At 37.9% G+C, this 27,813-nt stretch overlaps 1 protein-coding gene across 3 annotated transcripts in view; it reads right to left on the minus strand.

The window, feature by feature from the left end:
* Positions 1-219: 219 nt before the first annotated feature.
* The window catches only part of CSRNP3 (cysteine and serine rich nuclear protein 3), a 201,457-nt gene continuing 173,863 nt past the window's right edge, over positions 220-27,813 (minus strand). For all 3 annotated transcript variants that reach the window (XM_012440646.2, XM_012440647.2, XM_012440648.2), the window contains 3 exons: positions 22,191-22,450; positions 13,214-13,510; positions 220-10,904 (listed from right to left, as the gene is read on the minus strand). In XM_012440646.2, the coding sequence (XP_012296069.1) occupies positions 9,852-10,904; positions 13,214-13,510; positions 22,191-22,450 (1,610 nt within the window). In that variant the 3' untranslated portion in view covers positions 220-9,851. The remainder of the gene's footprint in view (positions 10,905-13,213; positions 13,511-22,190; positions 22,451-27,813) is intronic.

A 27,813-nucleotide genomic window follows, 5' to 3' on the forward strand; every position in this document is an offset into this window, starting at 1 on the left:
ACTTAGGGACAAATCCTAATAAAGTTAACAGATCTTTGAAATGACAATGTAATGAACCATTTCACAGGAACTGGCTTCACACACAACTTTTAAAGAATGTTATCTGTTACACAGAGGGAGAGAGGTATTCTTGTGTATGCTGGGACAGCATATGGGATTGCATCTCAGGATGTAAGAACAAACATTTCACACAACACGCAACAGAAATGCAACAGTAGATACAACTTAGAAACCGGTTTTACTCTGTTGCAAACAAATGGACAAGATATTGTACAATATATAATAAAAAGTACAGCATAATACAAGTGCCACTAATAAAAGAAACTTAAGGATAAGACTTAAAAATGCTTATTTGTTTTATATATATATACACACTGCAATAAAAAGCCACAATAAATACACAAATTTCCATGTCATTCATAATAAATACTGAAAATATAAATACAGAAGACTACAGCTAATATGAATAAATTATTACAACATAAGGTCCAGGATAAGTTTTGTTGAATATTACTGTAGCTTATTTTATATACCCTTTGGCATTTTTGATGTTATAACTTATACACAAGAGAAATCAGTCTAGAAACTGTGTGACATACAACATGACATCTTAGTGTAACATGATTGTATGTGTGGATTGGAGTTGATTTTCTTCCCTTTCAACCTTTTTAAGTCATTAGATTAAACATATCTAATAAACATCTATTGAAGTACTGTTGATACTGAGTAAAAGTAACAATAAGAATCAGTTGAAAGATAAAACTTAATTGTAACATCAGAAAATACAGTTCAGTGCTTTTCTGAGTTTTTAAAGTTGCCTCTTTTTTTTTTTTTTGCCAGCAACAAACAAATAAAAAGTAAAACAGACATTCTCAAAAGACTTCCCTTGTGTAAGGACCATTCCCAATGTCTGAATGGTTCAACACAGACTGAAGGATAACACCCAAGTCCTTTGGATCGTTTGATCTACCGGTACATTCAGCTCACTAGATTCCACCAGAATTTGCAAATGTACCAAATTTCTATGGCAGTTGGAAAGTGAGACACAGTTGATGTCTAAAACTATGATCAAGATAAAGACACTGCAAAAAGTGACATATGTCTATGCAACCAATTGTACATATTCTTTAAATGGGAAAAATGTATTTTTGACAAATGTCAAATGATCTATCAAATTTATATACCCTGTGACACGGAAGGAAACACACTGGAAGGACAAAGTGCCATTTTCTGCATAAACAGGCATTAACCAGTACATATGTATTAATAGTTCTATCTTAAGAGGCTATTACACCAGAAATTCAATAAACTAAAAATAAAGCAGATTAACTTTACTAAGACACAATAAAGGCTGAGGTTCTTAGGAACAGAGCTGTAATCTACAGGTTTACTTTTTTTTTTTTTAACTATTTCTGTACGTAAATGTCTAGCGTTTATTATACATCAAACACTTTTGAAACATGTTTCACAAACTATGCCTCAGACTTATTTCCGTAGAGGTGCCTAGAGTCAATTAAAACATGGGCCAAATTTTCTTCAACATTCTTTACATGATCACTCAATAGCATTTCCTTTTTTTTTTTTTTTAATAAAAATGATCATTATCCCCTAATGCTATTTGTGGGGAGTAACCACACTGATGTGGCTATCATTTCACAAGAGCGCCCGAGATGGGGAGATATGCAGCTGTACCAATATTGAAAAAAATCCCATGAAGAAACAAAACATTGATTTCAGGGGTGCTCCTCATCTTCTGCAGAGTTCTGACTCTGAGTTGGGTGTCAACTCTGAGCAAACAGAAAAGGTTCTGAAAGCTGCAGGGAGTTCTTGAGTCAAGTGATGTAACCAGAAAAATCACCATTCTCCAGGACTCTTCCCTTCAGTTTCAGGACTTGTCAAGAAGACAAATTTTTAAATCATTTTCCTGACCCCTGAGAAAGCAAGCAGCCATTGTTTAAATAACACAGGGACAAAGGCTGGGATCAAATGGTGGCTGGGTAAATCTCTGGAGTCATTTTATTCCAACAGACTCTTCACAACTACTCCTATCTACCCCAGGAGGAGTGGAAAAAACTTTGGATTCTTATTTGTCATTTTAGGCCAAGGAAAGATGAATGAGAAGGTACTTACTTAGAAGTAAGAATGTAGAAAATGCTTACTTTTTGTAATTGTAACGTCTCAGAAAATACAACAGCTTAAAAGTCAAGTCACTTGATCCTAGTTCTGATGTTTGTCACTGGGGATCTGAAACGGTCAGTCACTTTTCCTGACATTACCTACTGACATAAGAGCAATCACAAAAACAAACAATAGCAACAAAAATGAAAACCCAATAAGGCCATATTTGTTAAAAGCTGGTCATGTTACTGAGCATTGTCTCTGTATCCATGTCTTTCTCTAAAAATCTGATTTCTTGGGAGACATATGAAATGATCACTTACTGAAGTAATAATCATCAAATGTTCAGGGAAACCCAGCTTCCCTTGGGTCCCCTAGTACAATGGCCCAAATCACCACAACTGTTGCCATGTGCCTAGCCCTCAAAGACTGGCCAAGATATTTTCTTATTGTGAGAAAACCTAAGAGAGTTGAATTGTGTTGCCAAGGAAACTGCCTTCCCTAGAGATGTTAAGAATAGATGGCCATCTATCCTGTTGGGCGTGCCTGAGTGACAGTCCTCCCTGGTGGTAGATCAATGAGCTGTATGACCTCTGGAGATCCCTCCTAGTTTCAGGACTGTAACATTTGAAGAATACAGAAGAATCTGAAACTTTCCATTATTCACGCCCAGTTGGCCATTGTGAGTATCTTTGAAATGACTAAATTATTCTGAGATCCCCATTTGGCATGACTAGTGCTTAATGAATCAGGATTCAGATGCTAATCCATGGCAGTGGGTTCTATTTTACTGAGATATAAATGAAATGACTTTGCCAACTATTACATCTTAAAATCAATCATCTTCAGATATCATTTGGATACCATTAAATAACTCAAGGATCAACACTAAACCAGGCAGCGAGTTCCTAGGTTAGATATTTCAGTTTTTCCACTTTAGGGGAATTCAGATTTGGATTTTATGTTTTCTTCTCTTTTATGTTAAATAAAGTTGCAAAATGTATATAGATCTTTAAATTTGTTTTAAAGAGGGGTGGCTTTTTTAATGGCTAAGGAAAAAAGCTTCTTTTAGTGACCACATAAAAAGGAGGAGCAAAAGAAAATTATATATAATGTACAACAAAGGTAGAAATTTCAAACTCCTTTTCCACAGGTACCCTATGTAGATACCACAGCAAAACCATTATTAGGAAGCCATGTCCCTGACAAGGAGGGTGGCGGATAGTGGTCTTATCCAGTGTGGCAGTAGGACTTGATGCCTACTGCCAAATTTATCTAGGTACTTGTATCACAAGTGAAGTTGACATTCGTATCACTTTGTGACATTGTGACCTTGTATCACAGTGAAGTTGACATTTATATATATCACAAGTACCTAGATAAATTTGAAAGAGACATCTTCAAAGTCAATTTTCTTCCAGATACTCATTAATAAATACATTTTAAGATAATTCCAAGATAGATAAAAATATTGGTAGAAAACCAAAAGAGAAAGGAAGGAGATACTCTAACAAAGAAGCTATTCTAAAGTTACAACTAAAACTGTTCAATCAGGTCACATAAATTAACTTAGACAATGGCAAGGCTAATTCCTACCATAAATTTCTCTCCTCACTTTTTCTAATCAATATACATTATCTTAAAAATATTTAAATGGCCTCAGATGTCACTAAAATGAGTTAATGAATGAACTTAACTATCACCATGGTAATGAGTAATGCAAAGAGAGGAATTACATCATTAGCATGCTGAATACAAATATTGTCCAAAATAAATTTTATCATATTCCTTTGAAATTTTAGTCCTGCCAGAAACTTTTATGAGGGATGACATAAGATGACACAGTGAAGTTGACATTTCTTGAATTTATAAGCCAATGCAAAGGATCAAATTTATAAAAGCAATTACCCTGTATAGTGATATATTTATCACAAGTAAAAGAAAGTAGTCACCAGTGTGACTTACATCTTGGAAATGACCTCATTACCCACGGATACAAGTATGTGTATATACTAAAATTCTAGGCTAGATGTAATATTTTAAAATCTACATAGAAAAGTGAACTGAAACATATTGGTTTAGGCATTGAATCAGGTCAAATCCACTCTCCTGCTTCCCATCATTCTATTGGCATTACCACTCTCAGGATAGGAAACCCAAGGCATGCCAAGACAGTACAGACTTAGACTAGTCCCAGAACTGATCACCAGGTAAAACACAGGTCATATCAAATGTTTGAGCTTGAATTTCCGGCAAAAAAAGAATTAAAAAAAAAACAAAAAACCTACATTGTTTAGGAAGAGGATTTCATGACCTAGTCTGAAAAAAACAAGAAAGGAGTTGAAGTAAAATTTAGAAGCGACTGTTTTAAGGAGTCACATTGAATATCTAGATTTGGTAGGTAAAATGTTAAAGAAGAGCTTTTTTAAATGTCTGTACTTTTTACTTTTTACAATCATGAAAGTCATTGATCAGTTATTTTAATATAAAATGTGTTTAATTTTTTAACAAAATAGTTCATGTCGAATGCTGTAGGAGTGTGTTTTTATTATTCTAAAGCATCAAATGACTTATAGACAGTAAAAATGTAATTGATATGAATGTTGGTCAGCAGATGTGAGCACCAACTGGGCTGAAAGGGTGTCTACATTGTAACCGCTCCTTCTAGGTTTGGGTCTGCCATTTGTAACTCTAGTCTTTATAGTGTAATAAGATCTAGCTTAGCTCTATTGACCATTTTTTATAATTCCTAAAAGACGTCACCACTTATTAAGCTATATTCCATCCTCACTTCCACTTTGACACTTCCATAATTCTGATGGGTATTTAAATTGCTGATATTCAATTAAGTTACCTAAATTCCTTAATACTACAGAAAACATCTGATGAGTTGTGCTATTGGTGCAAAGCTATGGCATTTTGGCTTAGGCATTTTTGTTATTCCAGCACTAGTTAGCAGATTTCAGGAAAAGTAATGCAATCAGAAGTTGCAAATTCATATTAGACCTAAGAGTGATCAGGCTTTAAACTTTGGGTTTGGTTGTGGTAAGAATACAACCAACAGTTCCAATTAAAATTACAGACAAGCTTGTATTCGAAAGCACAAATGTGCCTACCGTTTAAGCTTGGTGTTTAATACGCTGGCTATAATGGCACTGCAAACTGTCTTCAAGAGGATAAGGAGCAGATGCCATTTTAAAAAGAAATACTGAGTTACATTTTGAGAAAGAGAAGGCTTCCCGACACCTTCTAAAAAGGCAGTCTCCTGTTGGCTTCTGAGAATATAAATTTTCCACTTATTAATTTGATGGTTTGTAACTCCAGCTGAAAGTGACAGAGTGTAACGACCTCTCTGTTTTCCACCTGCTGCAAGGCGATGTCTTTGGAACTTGGAACAGGATTTTGCTATTTTGATAGGCTTTTTATAAATAGAAGTAAGAGTGATTATGTTCCACACTGTTGTCTTAAAAGTGTCCTGAAATGTTTCCTGGGTTATGCATGAGTCAAACCCTCCTTGAAAATGTCTGATAGGAGTCTGCTGGTGTAAATTTAGCATTACTTATATAGGTCTAATGTTGAAAAAGCAATTAATCAAAAATTTCTTTTTCATTTGATTCAGTCCTAGCTGAGTCCAGATTTAATTCATAAATTTCAGATGGAGGGAGAGAGATGAAGGAAGATCCAGTGAGTTCCATTAATTTAGGAAAAAGAAGTATCTTTTAGTTTCAGCTCACATATAATTAGATAAGAACTGATGTCAGTTTTTCTAATATCCCTTGATAAAATCACATATTAAGAGGATTTGAGAAGGCTTGATTATTTCATGCCACCCTTCATTAATATTATCCCTTAGAATTTGTAGTGTTCCCCACTTTTTACTACCCAAGACAATTGTTCTAACACAGCAGGTGTTCAGTACATATTTGTTGGAAGGAAGAATTGATAGTTAATAAATTTTAAATATAAAGACCAAAGAGTTATAAACTTGTGCAACAATATCAAACATTGTAATCAAAGAAACAGTGATTAACAACTTATAGAAAGTAAAGCATGGTATGTTTTCCTGTTTAATGGTAATCAGACCAAAATTTTGCCTAGAAGTCATCTATTACATTGTAAAATTTTAAAGAACATAGCCACTTAACATAATCTCTTTGCTTCTTAATTTGTAATTAGTGTTTTTTGCAACTCATAGTTTCTTTGTGTGTGTGGGGAGGGACTAAGGGAGTATTGCAGGGTCATATATAATTGTGAAGATTTTAATCATTCTAAGAAACATTAGTTTCACATTTTATATGTGACTGTTACATTGGGAAAAATGGTTTTATCACAAAGAAATTATGGGCCTTCAAAAAGTAACTATATTATTCAATCAACCAAGAGACATGAGATAAACAAATTTTGCCCATGTCTTAATAATTAATGATCAAGAGATAAGGGGTAAAAACTTAAGTAAATCTCTTTCATTGACTTCTTTCTCCCAAAGGAAATTGGGAATGACAAAGGAGATGCAAGCTGCTTCAACCACTTGACTTTCAAATCAATTTGGCCAGGATTATAACTGGGAATTAAGCCCCATTTAAAGGTATAGGACTGGTACTAGAACAGCCAGGACTGGAACATGAAGCTTTGCAAGTGATAGTGAATGACTAAAAAGTTGTGTGTCCAAAAGACTACAGTTTGGCTAGATATACTATGGGGTCAATACAACAGCTGCAGGTCAGGTTATTGTGTCTTGGCATAAAGAGCGTAAGTATTTCAACTGGCTGCATCTAGCTTGATCCCCATTTTTAAATGCTTAGAAGGACTGTAGCACTTTCCTGGCATGTGGGCAGTTCTTTGTTGAATAGAAGGGCTATTAATGGGGAAAAAAAAAAGTCAGATGGAACAGTGTGCTCTCTCAGCTTTTCTGGGAAAGAAACTAATAATGAAATGATTCCTTCATTAGTATTTTTGCAACTTTGACCTGATATTTTGAAACTATAGCTTTACCAATTATCCTCTTTTGTAAACCACAGTTTTTAGATCATAAAGCCCAACGAGATTCTGAGGTCAGAGAAACTCAATACTTACTACTGGCCATTGCCTGAAATCTGTCATTCTCTAGGTGTGTAATATGCATATATTTTGTATGTGTATGCCTGTGTATGTGTTAGGTTTATGGGAGAGTTTTAGTAGGTATCCTGTGTATGTGATTTGTGGGAGATGTTTACAAGTTAGTCAGGTGTACGAAAAGTTGGAATGGAAGCTGGTCATGATTGGAAGGTTAATTCTTCTCAGTAGGGCAGTAACTTTCTACCCCAGGTGAATAGATAGGGGGAAAAAACTGTTTTCTTAAGCATCCTTTTGGAAACAAAGGTAGAAAACAAAGATCTAGCCAAAAATTACAAAAAAGTAGGCTTCATATCATCTTAGGAAAATAAAGCTGAACTGAAATTAAAATATCTCTTTTCAGAAACTGGACTGTCATTCTACCCTTCAGCTTTGCTCAGGCTGGAGCTGGCTCTTCCCCACTCTCCCACACTCTGTGTTCCAAGAATAACCTCAGAGCACTTCACAAGCAGATCCTTCAAGAGCTTGTAATGGTCCAGCAAATACAATACACATGATCCTTTCATGTGCTTGAATGAAGGAACAATAGCCTCTTGTCATTTTCTCTTTGAGCCTGTGCTCTTTAGATTGTATCAGTAGGGGGAAAAATTTGGAGATTAAGCACTAAAAACTGTCACTTTGCAGACAACATGAGATATATATATATTTGAGATTTCAACAAATCCCCAATCTGATTAGCTCAAAGGGTCAATCATTCAAAAGGAACAACCCTGACCTCATTACTGCAACCTATATAAAAACAAACCCAAAGCTCTTTTAATGTTAATATTAATGGTTATAAATTTGTCCCAACAGAGGGGAGGGGGAGAGAAGGGGCAGAAATCAACTGCACAGTGGAAGAGCTGCCAAGTAGACATTTTTTCCCCAAAACAAATTTTAGTAGAAACGTTTCCATTGGAGGACTTTCTCTAGATCAAGCATTTTTAAGTTCAATTAAATAAAATATTCTTTTAAGAAATTGAGATCTACAATATATTTATATCCATAATTCTAAACACCCAAGTCTAAAAGACATAAAAAATAAGTAGCGATGCAGTCACTGAATAGCAAGGCATGTCCGCATTTCAAATAGTTATAAAACATGTGAAGTGATATAACAATAGAAGGTCAAAAATGTGAAACAGGTTTAGCATAGTCATATTGCATTGGGAAAAAAAAAGGTAGAATACGCTATTTAGTTACCTAAATTAATCTACAGGAAAACGGGATCCTAGAAGTCCTCCGACGAACCAAGTGCAGGTTATCTAAAGGTGGGGAGTGCATGTTTTATTTCTATCTGTTCTCTTTAATAAGAGAATGTGAGGTAATTAGAAAGTATGCAATGAATTCTGGACTGTTCTGCTAGTTGTCCCAGGCAAGACAAATCGAAATGCTTCAGAAAAGAAAGGCCTAGTTGAGTATTTGGGTAGAGGCCCTCCCCTTCAATCAGCTAGTCACTAAGTGGAAATCTCATTATACACTGATTTTGTAGAGATGGATTGATCGCGCTGGAGAAAAGGCTGGTTGCTGAGGTCGTGTCTCTTCCATGTTTCCTCAGCCTCCTCTGCGTTTACTGAGTTAGGTCCTCAGAGTGGCGAAGGAAAATAGATCATTTTCCCTTCATAAGTATCATTGGATGATTCCTCTATATTAACTATATGAATCTTATAATAGTTAAGATCTTTTAAAATTTTTTTAAATTTTTTCATCTCAAAAAGTTCTCAGTCCCCACCCCACACGAGGTACCGTGAAGGGGCACTAAAGTGCATTTTGATGTAGGGGGTAGAGCTTAAAGGTGCTGTCCAAGCTAAGAATCAAGATGACGCTATTTAAAAAAGAAAGGCAATTCCTTCTACCTCCATCTCTGGAGTCAGCTGAGGGAGGGCAGTGAACTAGTCTCTCCCCAGAGGATTGTCCTAACTCTTAACTTTAGAGAAAACTGTGTAAGGACCTGCACATATAGAATCATTTATTTGCCCAAAATAGCAAAAATAGGCCTATTTCACCCTTCAGAATTTTGCAAATCTGATCAGTCATGATCATAAAAATGTGAATGGATTTCAGATGCAATCCATGTGGGCATGCTCTGTGGAACTAGCTATTATGTATCTTCAGCTGGAATGAACATGCGGCTGTTCATTTTCATCAAAATGTGACTTCTAAACTACCATAAATAAAATACACATGGAACAATTATATCTTTTTCTTACAATAATTACTTTTACAATAAAAAGTCACCATTATCTTCAGATATATCGAAAATTAGGACTCTAAATCTTATTATTTCCCAGCCTTAGTTAACAAACTTGCACAGGCCCGATAATCCAAAATTTGGAGCTCTGATCTACACAGCTTGGCAGGTTTCACACAGTTTGACAGGTAGGCAACTGTGAGATATGCATTTTTAAAATTTAGCATTTTCTATCAAAACAGTCTGAAATCTTTTAAAATCCCTACAGAGACTGTATTTGTGCAATGCCACAGTCACGTGACTAGAAAGGAAAAAACAAAATACAGTCTGGAAGATTAAACACCGTCCAAGTTCTCCTGGTCTTCAGTTTAAACAACGATGAGCCCAGGAAATCCAATTAAATACAGTGCCTTAAATAGGAGAAGAGTTGGTCCTAGAATAATTTAAGCTACTAAACAGGGACTGTCTCAACCACGGGTGACTTGATGCACTCTTCGTGCAATATGCTCTTTTCTGCAAGGCTCAAAGAAGTTTCAGCAGGATGCTCTGAAATGTGACTGTCACCATTCAATGTAGAGACAAACCCTTCCTGGGAAGGGCCTTTCAAGTATGAGTGAAATTCCACTTGAGGGTGACTGGACCTGTGTTCAGGATATAAACTATTGCAGGGCACACTGTTATCATTTTCGGAAGAGGAGCAGCAAACGATTACAGAGGGGTTGGCAGCTGGGTAGTGGGAGGCACCATAGGCCTCTTCTGCCTGTCGGGCATAGTCAACAAATTGCTCCGGGGTCATGGTGTAAGGCACCAGCGAAAGGGTACCGTTTTTGACAGTGTCTCTTTCAGAATAGTTCTCGGAGATCTGATTTGGAGTTCCTGGAATGTGGCTATCTATTTGGTAATACAGAGTTGAAGAGTTGGCATAAAAAGAAGCATTCTTTGCGTGGCTTTCATGAACGGCGGTGCCATCGGAATAACAAAGAACTGAAGGAAGGGGGACAACTTCCGCATGGGTGCCCAAACCTTCCACGAAGCTGTCTCCTTTGTCATCATCGTCATCCTCCTCCTCCTCTTCCTCTTCTTCTTCCTCCTCCTCCTCATCTGACTCACTAGGTGCCAAGCTTTGTGTGCTAGAATCTGTGACTCCGCTGCAAAAGCTGCTCCCATCCTCCTCCTCTTCCTCCTCCTCTCCTTGGCAATCTAATTCTTCAGCCGACTGCAGGTGCAGCACTGCAGCCTGGGGTTCGGTTTCAATCTCAAAACTGTCTGCAATCGAATATTCTACGGAGTGAGCGACAGGGCCCATGGAACTACCGTGACCACTTATCTCACTGTGGCAGCCATTCAGTGTGGGGATCTGCTGCTCTCGGTTTTTCTCCAGTTCGAGTTTCATTATTGTGTGCAAAAAGTGAGTCCGAACACGGATAGGATTAAATTCAATTCTACCTGCTGTGTTACTACATCCTTCTTTAGTGCAGCCACATGGGAAAGACATACGATCCACCTTGGAAGGAAGAACACAGATTAGCACCGTGGAACTATTACAAACCAAATAAAAACCGAGAATCTTTTAGTAACTTCTTTGAATTAAGTAATCCACTTAATGCCACGTATGCTGGAGCAAATGACAACCAAACTTCACATAGGAATGAAAAGAGGAAAGTGAGGGCTTAAAACATAAGAGTTAGCTGCTTTTTATACCTATATTAAAATAAAAATGGGTTATGGTTATAAGTATATATTTTCAGTTCACTGACCCACTCCATGGCTTTCTTTCATTTTTTCTCTATTCCCCACTTTCCCATCCCTCCACTTCTTTAATTTCACTCCCATTTTTCCAATGCTTCTGTCTTTTCGCCAAGTTCCCTTTCCTTCTGCCGCATCCCAGCTCATGTACCTGATTTTAAACAAGCAAACTTACTGTACTCCTCTCCACATGCTATTAATCTAACTTATATGATATGCTCCATGTTAACTTTTCCTTTTGCTTATTATAAAGTTGCTTTTCTCTTTGCTTATTATAAAATGGACTTACACCACTTTGCATTACACACCCTCACAATTTGCTGTCATTTGCTTACCTCCTCACTGTTTGGGGTGCTTGGTACATGGGTACATGTGTGATTGGACCTGTGTTCAGGACATAAACTATTGCAGGGCACACTGCTATCAGTGCTATTTTCAGAAGAGGAGCAGCAAACAATTACAGAGGGGTTGACAGCTGGATAGTAGGAGGCACCGTAGGCCTCTTCTGCTTGTCAGGAATAGTCAGTGAATTGCTCTGGGGTCATGGTATAAGGCACAAGAGAAAGGGTATCATTTTTGACAGTGTCTCTTTCAGAATTGTTTTCAGAGATCTGATTTGGAGTGTACTGAACTGCAGGGCTCCCGTGGATATGCACATTCATGACTATGACTGGTGGACTCATGTGTTTACGTCCTGAATCCCCCCTTCCCTCCCCATTCCATTAGATACAATCTTCTTGAAGGAAGGGCATGTACTTTTCATCAATATCTCAAAAATACTCTAGTGATTGGACACTGGAGATAGAGTGATTAAGTTCAACAAGTGTTGGACTGACCTCTTCACTCAGGTAAGAGGTGGAGTTTTGGACAATCCAAGGGCATTCATGAGAGATTTGTCGATTGTTTCAGACTCCACAGATCAAACTCCACAATCAATCTATGCAGACCAGAGTGCAGGCAAGAGAAAAAAACTTGCTCTGCTTGTCACCTTATCCAGCACAGGGAATTTCTTATGCTATAGAAGAGAAGGTAGACTATCCTGATACAATCATCTTGGCCCCAGTAAAAAGTACAGTAGATATTAGAGCCAGAATATGTATCTGTGTTTTTTTTACTCATGAATCCCTTTTCTGTGAATCCATCTTAAGCAACTGTTCAGTAGATAGGCATTGCCCTCTTCTTTTGCCTACCAGAGTTTCTCCCCTTATTGAAAAAGTCAAGTTTCTGCATAAAATAGTGACACTAATTATAGGGCGCCAATGACATTATAAATGAATGGGGACAAGATAATTATCTAATTGCCAATCATCAAGGGTTGGTCAACTATTTATTTACAGAGGTCAAAGGAGTAAATATTCTAGGCTTTGTGGACCATATGGGCTCTAAGGCAACCACAATACTCAACTCTGCTGTAGGAGCAAGAAAGCAGTCATAGACAATACGTAAGAAAAAAATGTGGCTGTGATCCAATAAAACTTTATTTACAAAGTCATGTGGCAAGGTCAGATTTGGCCTGTGAACTTACAGTGAGCCAACTCCTGACCTAGTTCAGCTCCCTCATTTTAAAGATAAAGGAAGTAACCCCAGAGGGTTTACCTGACTTGCCAATTTCATGTAGTTGGCAAATAGCAAAGACGGGAGTACCATTTAGTTTTCTGAGGTCCCAATCTAGTAACTTTTCCACTAATCCAACAACCTCTAATCAATCATCGTACTATATTCCATGGGTGGATCAGAAAATACTCCAGTGTTAGGGATGTCATGATCTCTTTGAATACCAATAAAAAGATGAAATAAGCAGATATAATACAAGAATCCAAGGTAAAAAATTTTAATTAACTCAGTTGATACTTGGGTTGCCTTTCAAATTATATATTATATGTATAAGCATTTTATGTATTCCCATGATTGTCGTTAAATTAGTCTTTCTTCCTGAATTACGTGTCTTGCCTTGACACAAAATTTTCTTTTACATGGGGGAAGCTTCATTATAAGTACCATGACTGCCTCCTTAGGGGGCAGTGGATAACGTCTGGTCTGTGGATGCCCTGAAATCCAAACTCTTACCTGGCACTTAATGCCAGCCAGGCTGCAGGTGCATGTGTCTGGATCACAGAACACTCGGCAGTCACAGCCACAGTCCTCTCGCGAGAGGCGGATGGCTCGCAGCTCATGCTTTTCTTCCACGTCAATCTTTTTCACTCCAGAGGCACGCAGCAGAGCTCTTCGTTTTTTTGTTGGCAAAGGTTGTAGGAAGAAGTACTCATCTACCTCTGTGTTGTCTAGGTCAATGTCATCATCAGAAATGTCATCCAGTGTAAGAGTGCTGGCTTCTTCTGATTCCACTGTGCCATTCTTAGTCATCTACAAACACAAAGCAGCAAATAAGAGACTCATCAAGGGCAGGGTACAAAATCTCTATGTCTGTACTTGGTGAGAATAAACTTATATGTCTTCGAGTCCCCTGTAATCAACAAATGTTTGGAAGATCATTTCTTTTCATCTTTAGGAGAAATCTCAGAAAGGAAAACAAAGGCATCAAAATGTTAGGTTTCTAAATGTACTAGCAACAGAAGACTGTTAATTGGAACTCATAACCTCCTAATGTTAGGAGCTACAGTTGTTAGAGCTTTTAGAGAATACCACGTGAAAAGACCAAAGGTTACAAGTGCTCATCAGTGAAAGCTATCTTTAGATTCAGTTCATGATAGGTAGCTCCAATGTTGGAATAACGTGTCCTTGTTCAGAGGTAATAGCATCCTTGTGGAAGCCATCACCACGTAACTCAGCAAATATGTTGTCCTTGAAATAACAACCCTGTCTTTTGAGCTCCGGCAAAGCCATGCACCAGGAAATAAAGGTGTGCTGCACTGTGCTATTGGGATTACAAATACAATTATCCTACAGAACATTCCAAGAATGAGGGCTTGATATGAAGTAATCAGCCAGGTCAGCATGCTCCAAGTAAGATAAAGAACAGAGGGCAGGGCCCACAAGCTCTCAGCAACCAACAACTGAAACAATAAACTCTGCCCTCAGAGGAGTTCACACAAACCCTCACCCAAAACGGTACCTTCTGCCTAATAGCTCATGTGGAAACTGTCTCACATACCCATGACTAGTCTGCTTCTATTTATATTTCTTCTCTAAATTAATATCATCCATCGGTAAACCCTGAATCAGTATTTCATTTTTTTACTAGCATATCACGCTATGTTTCCTTCATAAAAAAGCACTGAGAAAAAGCAGTTTTCCCTGTATATGAGCAAGATATCTATCCTGAGGAGCTGCATAGAATTAATGCAGAAATTCCATGAGAAAAATCATGGAAGTTCTAAATACAGAAGGGATTTTCATCCTTTCATATTTAAATTTGTTACTTCCTAAAATTCATTAATTATAATTATTACTATGCTTGGTGAGCTTAACAGCAGTTCATCCATCACACAGTTAAAATACTTGCAACATCAGACATCATTGTCTCATCTTTACAGGAAAACGTCCAACATTTAGATAAGAATACTTACTGGAAAAAAATCTTCAACCTGGACAACTCAGAATGTATTAAAAAACAAATAGAAGTTTGGACTTTGCCCTCAAGCAGAGAAACTTTCACAGAGGAAATAACACAGTAGCAAGTGTATATTAAACATATAACAAAGGCTAGATGTGGTGGCTCAAGCCTGTAATCCCAGCACTTTGGGAGTCCAAAGTGAGCAGATAACTTGAGGCCAAGAGTTCAAGACCTGCCTGGGTGACATGATGAAACCCCATCTCTAAAACAAAAAGACAAAAAAACCACACACAAATTAACTGGGCATGGTAGTGGGCACCTGTAGTCCCAGCTGCTTGGGAGGCTGAGCAGTAAAAACATCTCTAAGACCAGTGATACTCCGCCTCCTTTGTACCACCAAGGAGGCCAGGAATGAAGGATATAGCATCTCTATAAACTATCAGTGGCCCACCCTGGCAATGTTTCTCCATGGAGGTCATGGTAGGGCGCTTCTCCTTTTCCTCTTGAGGATCACTACCTTAAGAGGATATCCTAAACTTGGCACTGTTTTGTTAAATGCAGTTTTAAGTTAATAACTTGGATGAAGACCTAAAAGGCAGGCTTATCCCATCTGGAGATGACAAGACCAAGTTTGTTGAAATTAAATGTAACATAACTTCACTGATCATTCTCTGCAGGCCATGTCTAGCTCTAAAGAGGGTTTTTGCCATGGAGATGTTCCAAAATTTTGATTTATATCATAACGCAGACTCAGCTTAAAAGACCTGTTTAGTTTGCTTGTTTTTTGTTTTGTTTTGTTTGTTTTTTGCTTACTGCCAGCTTAATATGAAGAAAAACATTAATCACAGTTTAAAAAGCCACTGTATCTTTAATGTATTCCATGGAAAGAACATCTACAACTTGGGAGAAGATAATGTAACACATTCCTGGAGCACCATGTCCAGATCAAGTACCATATTATGAGGGAGACATAAATAGCACTGTATCCAGGGGAGGGAAACCAGGGCAACAAAGAGCCTAAAAGCCATACCCCAGGAGGATCAGCGGAAAGAACCAAGGACGTTTAATCCTACAGAACAGAAACACATAGAGCCCATACGCTATCTTCAAGTATGTTCATGTCCATCACCATTGCTTTCAAACATCTGGAATTCAGAAAAGAGGGAAGATTTACTCTGTGTACCTATGGGGCAGAATTGAGGTCAAAAGTTTGCAGTCACGTGGCAGCACATTGCTCAATGTAAGGAAGAGCTTTCTAACAATTAAAGCTGCAAAATGAAATGGACTACTTCTAAAAGCTGTGTGCTCTGGATCACCAGAGTTGTTCAATAAGAGGCTGGAATTGGACAGATGACCCAGTCCGTAGGGTCTCTGAAAAACTAAAGGAAAATATATCTATCATTTGATACTCAGTCAAATCTTATAATATAGTTCTTTAGCTCATTAGGTGTTAATTGTAGGTGGCAAACTGGAACCAATTTAATTATGCCCTCAAAGAACCAGGAATATTTGGTTGTTTTGTTAGCTTATGAGAATTTTAACAACCTGAAGTCACAGTAGGACCTTGGAATACACACTACCACACAGTCACTAAGAGGGATGATGATAATGTCAACATATAAGACATATAAAAATTTCCTCTCAAATTTTCTTCTCCCCTCTGATTTAGACCAACATTGCCTCTTTCAGTGGTAGCTAATAAGCCAGACAGATTCAGTAGCATGCTAGTAAATATTTAACAACTGACACTCTGAAAAAAAATTCTAATTTGTCATGTTTGCCAAATCCCATGGTTTAAATACTCCCATCGTAGCTGATTTCAAGCTACCGTTGGGAAGAGATGTACACAATCCACTTGAGTGAGCAACTTCAGCAAGCTGGCTTCAGCACATCACTGAATGTACCCCACATTTTAATCAGGAGAATCAGTGCAATTGACTTCCCTAAATTAACAGTCCAATGTTTGTTGCAGAGAAAGAAAGTGAAGATTTGATTACATATGCTTAGTTGTTCCATTTAAACTAAAATACCAACAATATTTTGAAAGAACATATTCTTAAATGTATTGCATTTGCCCAGGGCTGCAGCCCACCTTTTCAGTCTCCATCACTTTGTTCAGGTTTATTTTCTCTGTACAGGACTTGTCAATATAGGTTGTGTATGTGACAGAGCAGGTATTTGGCACGTCAAAGTTTTCCATTTGATGTTAAAGCGGGCCTCCATTTGGAGACACATTCCAGAAGCTCCGACACTAAGTATGCTGTGGTGTAATCTCTACAGTCTAACAGAAATTCTGCAGGGATGAGTGGACTTCAAACATATCATGACCAGCAGGTTCTGACACATCTAATAAAGAATCAGAGTATGGGGAAATAGTTAAAAACGCATCCAAAAATGTTGATGATTGATATAGTTCAACCGTCTCTCAAAGACCTCTAAACCCTTATAACTCTAGGGGCATTTAAGGCCCTTATCTGGAAGATAAATCACAAGACTTTTGAGGAGATACAAAGGGAAGGGCTGGAGGTGAAGTGGAGAATTATAATATTTAGTGACTTACCCAAGTCACTAAATGGGTAAAGCAAAGTCATAAATCTGAGATGTGGGATGAAAAAATAGGATGTAGAGTTTTTTTAAAGGTTAAAAATCATTAAAGGAAGAGTTACCATTTGGCAACTGTTTTTTGTTTGTTTGTTTTTTTAAATGAGGAAAGGAGAACAAGTAATAACCAAGCATTAGTCAAGAAACACATGACTGAAAAATCGAGAAAAGTGCATAATTCTGAAAAGCAGTTAGAAATGGCAGCAGGAATGAAGATAGATCCTTGGATCTCAGAAATAGGAGAAACAACTTGGGCTGAAAAAATATTAAGAAAAAGGCAAGCCAAAGCTGTTAAAGCTAAATTAAATTTCTTAGAACAAGGTAGTAAAATTCAGTATGATAGAACCCAGAGGCAATTGGAACACCAATGCTCTCTGAAACATACAAATGTCTGCCTAATGCATTTTACAGATACATGTGAATTGGGAATAAAGGCTAATGTAATTGTTCAACAATGTGGTGCAGATGATGAAATCTAAGCACTTAATTTGGAAAGTGTATAGTATTAAGATGACTGCATTGATTACTGTGAAGAGTATGACATGTTTGAATGGGCTTGATAGAGAAGAAGAACTGTGCTCTGTAATTTAGAAATCTAAAGCTACTTATTTCTTCTAGAGCATGCATTTTATTCAATCAGCTTTCTCTATTAGTTGTTTATAGTCAACGTTTGAAACATCAACACCACCAACAAAAAAAAGACACACTTGAACTTCCCCAAATAGAACTGGATTTGTTCTACTGAGGTAATACTTATATTTTATTTTTTGATATATATAACTCATAACTTGATTGGAAGATGAATTACTAAATTAGGAGCAATTTTATAATCAAAATATACATTTCTACTTCTATTTTGTTTTCCAAATGCGTATTATAACATCTAGGAGTGTATATGCGTGTGTTTCTTTTTCTCATATTTCTCTATTAAAGCCCCATTGAGAGAGGTGCCATTATATAAATGGGTTCTCTATTTGGAACTCAGCAGAGACACTCTGGAAAGATACTGAGGCAAAGTGGAAAGAGAAGCTACTTCTTCCTGTTTTGGGGCTGTGGGTTCTCAAATAAGTAGAAGGAAAATTATTTAGTTCTGAGTTCAATGAGTTTCCCATGGTATATTTCATGTTTCCATAATGATGGCTTTGGAAAACGTCTGTCTTGTCAGATGCTGCCTTTCCTCCTTACTCAGCAGGCAGTTCACTGCCACTCAGAAAGGACAAACTCAGGCCGTCTCACAGTGGGCAAAGTTTGTTTTTAACAATCCTTACTTTTCTTTCTGGAGTCCTCTTCTGTACTAATGCCCCTTCTGCTGCTCCGGTCAAAATAATGAAATCGGTTTAGCCACATTTACAAATGGTCCCTGGTTTATGGTGGTTTTTCTTTTTATGATTTTATGATGGTGCAAAAGCTATATACATCCAGTAGAAACTAGGCTTTGAATTTTGAATTTTGATCTTTCCTTAGGCTAGCAATACCCTCGCACGATACAGGGTATCGCTACTGTCAGCTCTGCCAGCCATGCAGTCATGATGATGAACAACTGCTACCTATGGTGCACTGTGTAGCCAGATGATCTTCCTCCCGGGTAGGCCAGTGTAAGTGTTCTGAGCATGCTTAAGGTGGGCTAGCTAAGCCATGATGTTCAGTAGGTTAGGTGTACTAAATGCATTTTCAACTTAATGATATTTTAAATTTATGATGGGCTTATCAGGAGATAATTGCATCACATATTGAGGAACATCTATATCTTGTTACTTACACCAGAGGTATTTATATTTCAAACAAATATCACATTAAAAGTGAAATTTCAAGTATCAGAGTGAAATTTTTGAATAGCTGTGTTTTGGGGTAGCTGATTTTGGATAGCTAAATCATGGTAAATAATATTTTTTAAATCATAAAAGTTAATATGCTAGAGGAATTACAAGTAAAATATACACAAGTTTTTCTTCATTAATTCTCCTCAGAGTGCTAAGAAAGCTGGTTCACATTGCTGTGATCTTTCAGCTTTATGTGACATGTATTTCTGAATACTTTAAGTACAGTGAGGTTAAGATTGGATCACCTCAAAATCTCATTATCTTTTAAGTTGACATTTATTAGGAAATAGTGATGATAACCAAATGCCTTTTGTCTACATCTCACCAAAGGGGAAAACTGTGTTTTCACTTACCAATAACAAACTGAGACCTGACACACGCTCAGATGATAGCCTCTCCAACATCCCACACTAAGCAGAATTTTAAAAAACAAATCAGTAGTAGAGTGGTCTTTTGTTTTTCCTTCTTTTCTCATTCAGCTTGTTTAAGAAATGGATGGAAGTAGTTGGAATTATAGTACATAACACATGGGGGAAGGTTGCTGTAGGTTTGTGGCTTCCCCTAACATTCATCACATGTACCATGTGCCTCAAAGTTCACCACAATAAATCTTTTAGTTCTCAGATAGCATGTCAGTCCCCCAACTGCTAAAAAGCACTGCACACAGTACCAAACCCCAGACAGGATGACTCCCCGTAGGTACAAAGATTGTATTTCTCAATGCCTATAAGGGCTAATCAATTCATTCAAGAATAGGAAGTAATAAGATAACATAATCCATTCTCTATTTGAATGAGCCAGTTACTTAACATCTTTGTGCTTCATTTTTTTCTCAGTTGTAAACATGTTCTAATAATTTACCTATTCCTTTGGGTCTTCCTGAGGATTACATTAAATCATGTTCATAAAGTCTGGCAAATAAAAAGTACTTAATAATTGGCAGCCATTACTATTGTGCTAACAAGATTTGAATTTGAAAAATGACTTCTCTCTTTGGGTAGGGGGTAGAGTTGGTTTGCTGTGGGTGACAAAGGCAGAGGGTGGATTTCAGAAGCAAATCTGAGAATGTTTACTAAATTAAGCTACATGCAGAGCAAGCATAAAAACAACAATAATAGTGGAATGCAACTGACAGAACTTTTAATGACACCTGAGACTTTCAATGAAACCTGCCAAAGGAAATATGAGACATGCTCTAAGTTAGCTTGTATCCAGCTTAATTTAAATGACTGCTTTGTCACACAGTTAGGAACATGGCACATGCATACATTGCAAAGTACATAAAAACAAGGTGTTTTGAAACACACATCACACCCCTGCTGACTGACTTTATTCTGAAAACTAAAAGTAAGGCTGACCTAGCTGTGTTTATGGTGCTTCAGGTATTCAACAAATGACCATTTATGTCAAGCACCCTGGATTACCTAAGAAAGGTTTTCATTGTCATTAGATAATAATGGGAAAATATTTCCTATGAATTGATAAGGTGATAATCCAATGGAAGAGTGTCTTTAGTTGACAAAAGATGTTTCCAGTGTCGTATTTCTCTCCATTTAATCTCTAAAGTGGCACAAAAATAAGTTTCTCCACTTGGATACTTTCCTGACATCTCTTGATAACTCAAAAGCCTCTCACACTCAGCATGTCCAAAAAGTGATCTCACTATGCACATCCCACCCCCAACCTGTCCCCTTCCTGTGTTTCTTGTCATAGCAAAACACTACTATCACCTACAACCCATTCAGTTTTGCAAGCCAGAAATTTAGAGGTTATTCCTCATAACTCCTTTCTCTTCCTCCTAAATCCAACCTGTCATCAAACACTGTTAATTTGTCTTTGTAAATTTCTCCCTCTATTCATCTCTCCTTGACTCCTCTACCATCATCAGTCTAATATAACCTACTGTCACCTCTCTCCCAGACTGTGGCAATAGCCTCCTAACTGGCCTAACTTCATATATCCCATCCCCTCTCAATACCCTTACCCCACCCACAACTTTTTCTTCCACCATTACATGAGCTGGATCAGATCCTGCCACTCCAACTCAGCTTAAAACTCTTGATAACTTTTGATGGCCTTAGGAAGAAGAGGAAAAAATACCTTAATGTGGTTTACAAAGCCTCACTTTTGCTTCCTTCGTGTTACTGTACTTTCTTGCCTCTGCTCCAGCCACGCATGCTGTTGTGGGCTCACTGTGCTCTCTCCTGGCACAAGGTAGATGACATTGTTTGGCTGTGTCCTCACCAAATCTCATCTTGAATTGTAACTCCCATAATTCCCACATGTTGTGGGAGGACCCCGTGGGAGATGATTGAATCATGGGGGCAGTTCCCCCATAGTGTTCTCATGGTAGTGGTAAGTCTCATGAGATCTGATGGTTTTATAAAGAGTTTCCTTTTTCACTTGGCTCTCACTTTCTCTCTTGCTGTCACCATTAAGAAGTGCCTTTTGCCATGATTGTGAGGCCTCCCAGCCATGTGGACCTGTGAGTTCATTGAATATGTTTTTCTTTACAAATTACCTAGTCTCGGGTGTGTCTTTATCAGCAGTGTGAAAACAAACTAATACAGTAGCTCTGGGTTTTCCTGATGCCTGAAATGCTCTTGCCAATCCTCTTTGCCTAGTCACCTCTTCAGATTTTGATTTCATTTCCTTGAGGAATCTTTCCTTGACCTCCTTGACCACATCAATTCCGTTACAAACTTTCACAATACCTTGCAACTCTTCTTCACTGCACTCAATAAAGTTGTACTTTTATTTCGTTTAGCACTTTAATATTTTTCGTTTCTATTATTGTATAAGTTCCTGTAGAGAGAGACTGCATCTATTTTTGGTCACCTGCTAGCCCTAGCCTAAACACAGTGTATATGATCTAACAATGTTCAGTAGTAAATATTGGTGGAATGAATGAATAAATGATGTCAGGTAAGTTTCCTACATTGCATTCAGTGAAGAGACTATATTGTTTTGCTTTTTTAAAAAAGTGTCAGCAAGGAGTCTGTTTTGTAAAATGTCCAGTTTGGTTTGTAATTATAAATATGAAAATGGTTAACTCAATCAAATTGCTGTAAGGATATGAGATTTTACAGAAAATGAGTTTGTTTATTACCTTTAGTTTTAAGGAGTTCAGCTTCTCCTCCCTGAGGTGTTCTCTCAACATCTCCCGATGGAGCCTTTCCTGCTCCCTTGCAAACTCGCCAAGGGTGTACTGGCGCACGCTGTTATGGCGGCTGGACATCCCCAGGGTGCTGCCCCCTTGACTGGGCACACTTGTGAAGCCTTGCCTCCTGGTGAAGTAGTACACGGTGACACAACTGAAATGTACATTCTTTGTCCTCAGCCGCTTCTCTCTTTTGAGAATAGAGGAAGCTGAAACAGAAAGAAACAATTCTGTGAACACTTAGGGCAGCAGTTTTCAGACAAGGCCGTGAAAATGCCATTTGGTGATCCTGAATCTATCCATGGTCAACTCTTGTTGGCTAGGGCACTCTAAAACTGTTACATCCCAGAGTTGGCACTGAGTTCTTACTTTCTTTCTTAAATTTCCTTCTAGCTGTGGCAGAGTAGACTTTTAAGTATAATGGTAATCTGTACTTTTAAGTATAATGATAATCTAAGCAAACTTTCAGGAAAGTTACCAATAGTCTGTGAATCTGTCGGACCACTTATAGTAGTCTCCCCTGACCCTTAGAGGATATGTTCTCAGACCTCCTGTGGATGCCTGAAATCACTGATAATATTGAGCCCTATTTATACTATGTTTTTTCCTATACATACATACATACCCAAGATAATGCACAGTAAGAAATCAATTACAACAGCTAATAGTAAAGTGTAGCAATTATAATAATATGCAAACATCACCACTCTTGTGCTTTGAGGCTGTTATTAGGTAAAATAAGGGTTCCTTGAACAAGAGCACTAGGATACCCATGGCAGTTGATCTGATAACCGAGACAGTTACTATGTAACTAATGGGCCAGTAGCGTAGACAGCACTGATGTGCTGGACAAAGAGAAGATTCAAATCCTTGGGGAACGGGAATGAGACAGTGTGAGATTTCATCACGCTACTCCCAACAGCCTGCAATTTAAAACTTAAAAATGGTTTATTTCAGGAAATTTTCATTTAATATTTTTGGATTGCGATTGACCACAGATAATTGAAACTGGGGAAATAAAAACTACAGATAATGGGGACAACTGTAAATTCTCATTTCCTCTAATCCTTTGAATTTTGGTTTTATATGACTTTCACAGGAGTTGTGTTTTACTATAATCAAAAAAGACACATAGTACAAACCCTCATACCTCAGATCTTATTTCTATGTGGAGGGTCTTTGACATTAAAACAAATGTCTACAAATTTTAGAAAATTTCAAAAAGCAATAAAAACGCACACAAAAGCCTCATTGGCACTATTTAGATATTTTATCAATCTAAATCTAATAAAACTTTCACTTGAAAAAACAAGTGTTCTCATTAAATAGCATTATGAACAACGGCATTCTAATCCCATTGTAACCCAAGTATACATTGGGACATTGAAAATGCCTGAGATATATCAGAACCCTTTTATTCTTCTTCTTTATTTTTTAACTGATAAATAAAAATTATATATATTTATGATGCCGAGGGTGATCTTCGATATATGTACTCATTGTGAAACTGCTCAGTCAAACTAATTAACATATCAATTATCTCACATACTGATTTTTTGTGGTAATGGTGGGAGCCTTTATTATTAGTTACAGGAACATCAAGATGCACAAAGAATTCAAGAGAGGTAGACCCTGGCTGTAGTTGAGAAAAAGAAGGCCACACTTCATAAACATAACCTTTTGAAATTCGAAGCCATGGTAGAATCATCTGGCTCAGCCCTTTCTTTTTACTGTGAAGTAACCCAAGTCTGTAGAATTTGAGTGACTTTTTTTGATGTAGACTGTTAGTGAGACAGGTAGTGTAAACCTAAAAGCTCCTAGTTTGCTGCCAAATTATATGATCCATCCCACTGGGGAAGGAAAAGGCACATGTAGTTGAGAAGAAAGAATCATGCTATTGTTTTGCTACCTGAGGATTTGTTCTCAGTTCATCGTTTTTTCCTGTCTGCTGTTCTATTATGGGTTGAATTTTGTTCCTCTCCACCAAATACATTAAAGTCCTCATCCCAAGTACCTCAGAATGTAATCTCTCTTGGAAACAGGGACTTTACAGAAGTAAACAAATTAAAATGAGGTCATTAGGGTGGGCCCTAATCCAAGATGACTGGTATCTTTATAAAAGTTAAAATTTGGACACAGACATGCGTAGAGGGAAGATGATGAGAGTCATAGGAAGAGCACCATGTGAAGACTGACACGGAGATGGGGATTCTGCTACCACAAGCCTAGAATGTTGGGGGCTACCAAAAACTGGAATATGCAAGGAAAGATCCTTTCCCATAGGTTTCAGATGGAGCCTGGCCCTGCCAACACCTTGGTCATCTGGCCTCCAGAACTGTGAGCAATTTCTGCTGTTGTAAGCGATCCTGTTTGTGGTCATGTTTATGGCAACCCGAGAAAACTGATACAAGCGCTCAAGCAGGAAAAGGAACAGAAGAAAATGAACTGAGAAGAAATCCTCAATGGTAAAATACTATAACTTAACATTTATGGAGTGCTTCCCCTGTGCTGTGCTTTGCAGAGAACTTTACATGAATTATCTCATTTTATCCTTAGAGCTCCCTGGTTGATATTACCGAAGTCCCCATTGTTAGGAAAGCAAATTATCAAAGGTTAAATATATGGCCAAGGTCTTATATCTAATGATAAAACTGGAATCTGTTATTCAGAGCCTGGTCTTTTCACTACCATATTTCAGCAGAGAGCTGAGGCCACACTAAGGGAGGTGAACAAGGCTGAGATCTGGCGTCATTCTACCTCTGGAAAATGTCAACTGCTGCTGGCTTCAAGATGATTTGGATTTGGATGGCTGTGTAAGCAACGAAAGAAAATTGACTCTAATTCAAGTTGGATTTATATAAGAATGTTTTTCCAAGGAGATTCAAACTCCTTTGTCTCATTTTCCCCCCATGAAACATTCAAGCCAAATATAGAGAGGCTGCTATGATTATTTTCATTTTATGGATTTGTTTAATCAATAAGTATAAATTGAGAGCCTACTATGTGCCAGGCACTTTCTAGATGATTGGGATATATCAGTTAAAAACACAGATGTGGCTCACACCTGTAATCCCAGCACTTTAGGAGGCTGAGTCAGGCGGATCACCTGAGGTCAGGAGTTCAAGACCATCCTGGCCAACATGGTGAAATTCTGTCTTTACTAAAAATACAAAAATTAACCAGGTGTGGTGTCACATGCCTATAATCCCAGCTACTTGGGAGGCAGAGGCAGGAGAATTTCTGACACCTGGGAGGTAGAGGTTGCAGTCAGCCAAAATCATACCACTGCACTCCAGCCTGGGCAACAGAGTGAGACTCCGTCTTAAAAAATAAAAATAATAAACAAATGAACAAATAAATAAATAAAAACACAGATGATGATCCGTGCCTGTGTGGAGCTTCCATTTCAGTGATGAGAAACTCAGGCACAATGAAGAGACTCAGAAGATTAGACAGTAAGAATTATAACCTTAGCACAGAAATTCAGCTTTCCCAACTTTCCTCTTCTCCGCTGTTTCACTTCTCCAGAAGATACAGACAGAAAGTGAATGCTTTCCAACATGTGCATAATTTTTCTATTTATTTATGTATATATTCACTGTGACACGCCTGTACTCCAGGCAGTAAAGACAACTTTCAACTTTGATTTAAAAGTTCTGAGCTGCTTCATAACTATATGTTTAAATCATCTCAAAACAAGGAAGAATTTGTCAAAATATAAAAGATCACCATAGAAGACAAATTTAACAATCTGCCCAGTAATCTGCTATCAAATCTGACAACCTCATCTGTCACCCCTTACAGCAGGCTAGAGCCTCTGGTTTTGTGATAATAACTTTCTTTTTTGCTCTTGATAATATAAAAATGATGCCCTAAAGACATTATTGTTCAAGGCCATAAATTTATAGATAAAGAAAAAGGTTTTAATGTACTCATTTTAAACAATTATTATACACACCTCTGGTAATTTTTTTTTTTTTTTTTGAGATGGAACTTTGCTCTTGTTGCCCAGACTGGAGTGCAAAGGCACGATCTTGGCTCATCTCAACCTCTGCCTCCTGGGTTCGAATGATTCTCCTTCCTCAGCCTCTTGAGTAGCTGGGATTTCAGGCGTCCACCACCACACCCAGCTAATTTTTGGTATTTTTAGTAGAGACAGTGTTTCACCATGTTGGCCAGGCTGTTCTCAAACTCCTGACCTCAGGTGATCCACCTGCCTAGGCTTCCCGAAGTGCTGGGATTGTAGGTGTGAGACATCGCGCCTGGCCACCTCTGGTAATTTTATTACTTACTTTTTGGACAATTAGTGACACTCTCAAGAAATTTCCTTTCCAAATGTATTTATATCTCCACCTGCAGTTTTAGATTATAAGAACTTTTTACCCTTCTGGATGAATCTATTGCACCATGCTTTCCCAGAAAAGCCAAATTACCTTTTCCCTAAAAGCCAGAGTCTGGAGGTGATTTTCTAAGGCCTTGAAGATGACAATAGTCTTCAACATTATTGGGATTACAGGCGTGAGCCTCACCCGGCATCATCTGTGTTTTTAAGAAGGCCTTCAGCTGAGCCCCTGGTAGTGCTGACACCGTCAAAAGGAATTAGGAACACTGCTTCCTCCTATCTATTAGTATTTATAATTCTAACATGTGCTTATGTTTATTTTAGCATTTGCATATTATACATAACATTGTGAGAACAATGATTCAAAAGTCCATGGAATCTATTTAAAAGGAAGTCTTGGAAATACTGCAAGATCAGCCTTATAGGGGATATTTTAAGTGCGGCTTTCCTGAAGTTAAGAGCCACCCAAGTCTCTCTTCTGATGATTGAATCAGAGGACTAGCATCAGCCTTTATGGGCTATTTTCTGCCTCCAGGCCTCAATTTGACTAACATCACAAAATGAAGTCATAAAAAAGAGTCTCTGCCCTTTGAGCCTGAAAGAAGCAGACTAAATTCACTCAGCACATCTGCCGTAGGGAATCTGAAACCTCCCTGATATACCTACCTTGTAATTTGTGCCCTTTCCAAGATGACTAAGCTCTGCTTTGTGTCTCTACGGAGTTCAGTATTGGCTTTACTACTGCAAGGTCAAGAGCAAGCACAGGAGGGAGGAGAATGGGGCTTTCATGAGAGATTTGAAAATTAATTAGTCTGTTTTTGGCCAGTGTGGTGGCTCATGCCAGTAATCCCAGCATTTGGGAGGCTGAGGCAGGTGGATCCCTTGAGCTCAGGAGTTCAAGACCAGCCTGAGAAACATCGTGGAACCCCATCTCTATCAAAATACAAAAACTTAGCCAGGTGTGGTGATGCACACCTGTAGTCCCAGCTACTCTGGAGGCTGAGGCACAAGAATCGCTTGAGCCCAGGAGGCAGAGGTGGCGGTGAGCCAAGATTACGATACTGCACTTCAGCCTGGGTGACAGAGTGAGACTCAAGTTAAATAAATTAATGAATGTACCCCAGAACCTAAAGTGAAATAATATATATATATTTAAAAAAATAAAAAAAAATGGATAAAAAGAATTAGGCTGTTTTCATACTTGACACCATTTTTTAAGTGTCTTTCAAC

Source organism: Aotus nancymaae, unplaced genomic scaffold (assembly GCF_030222135.1).
Source record: "Aotus nancymaae isolate 86718 unplaced genomic scaffold, 86718_ANA_hifiasm-v0.15.2.pri h1tg000029l, whole genome shotgun sequence".
NCBI lineage: Eukaryota > Metazoa > Chordata > Mammalia > Primates > Aotidae > Aotus > Aotus nancymaae.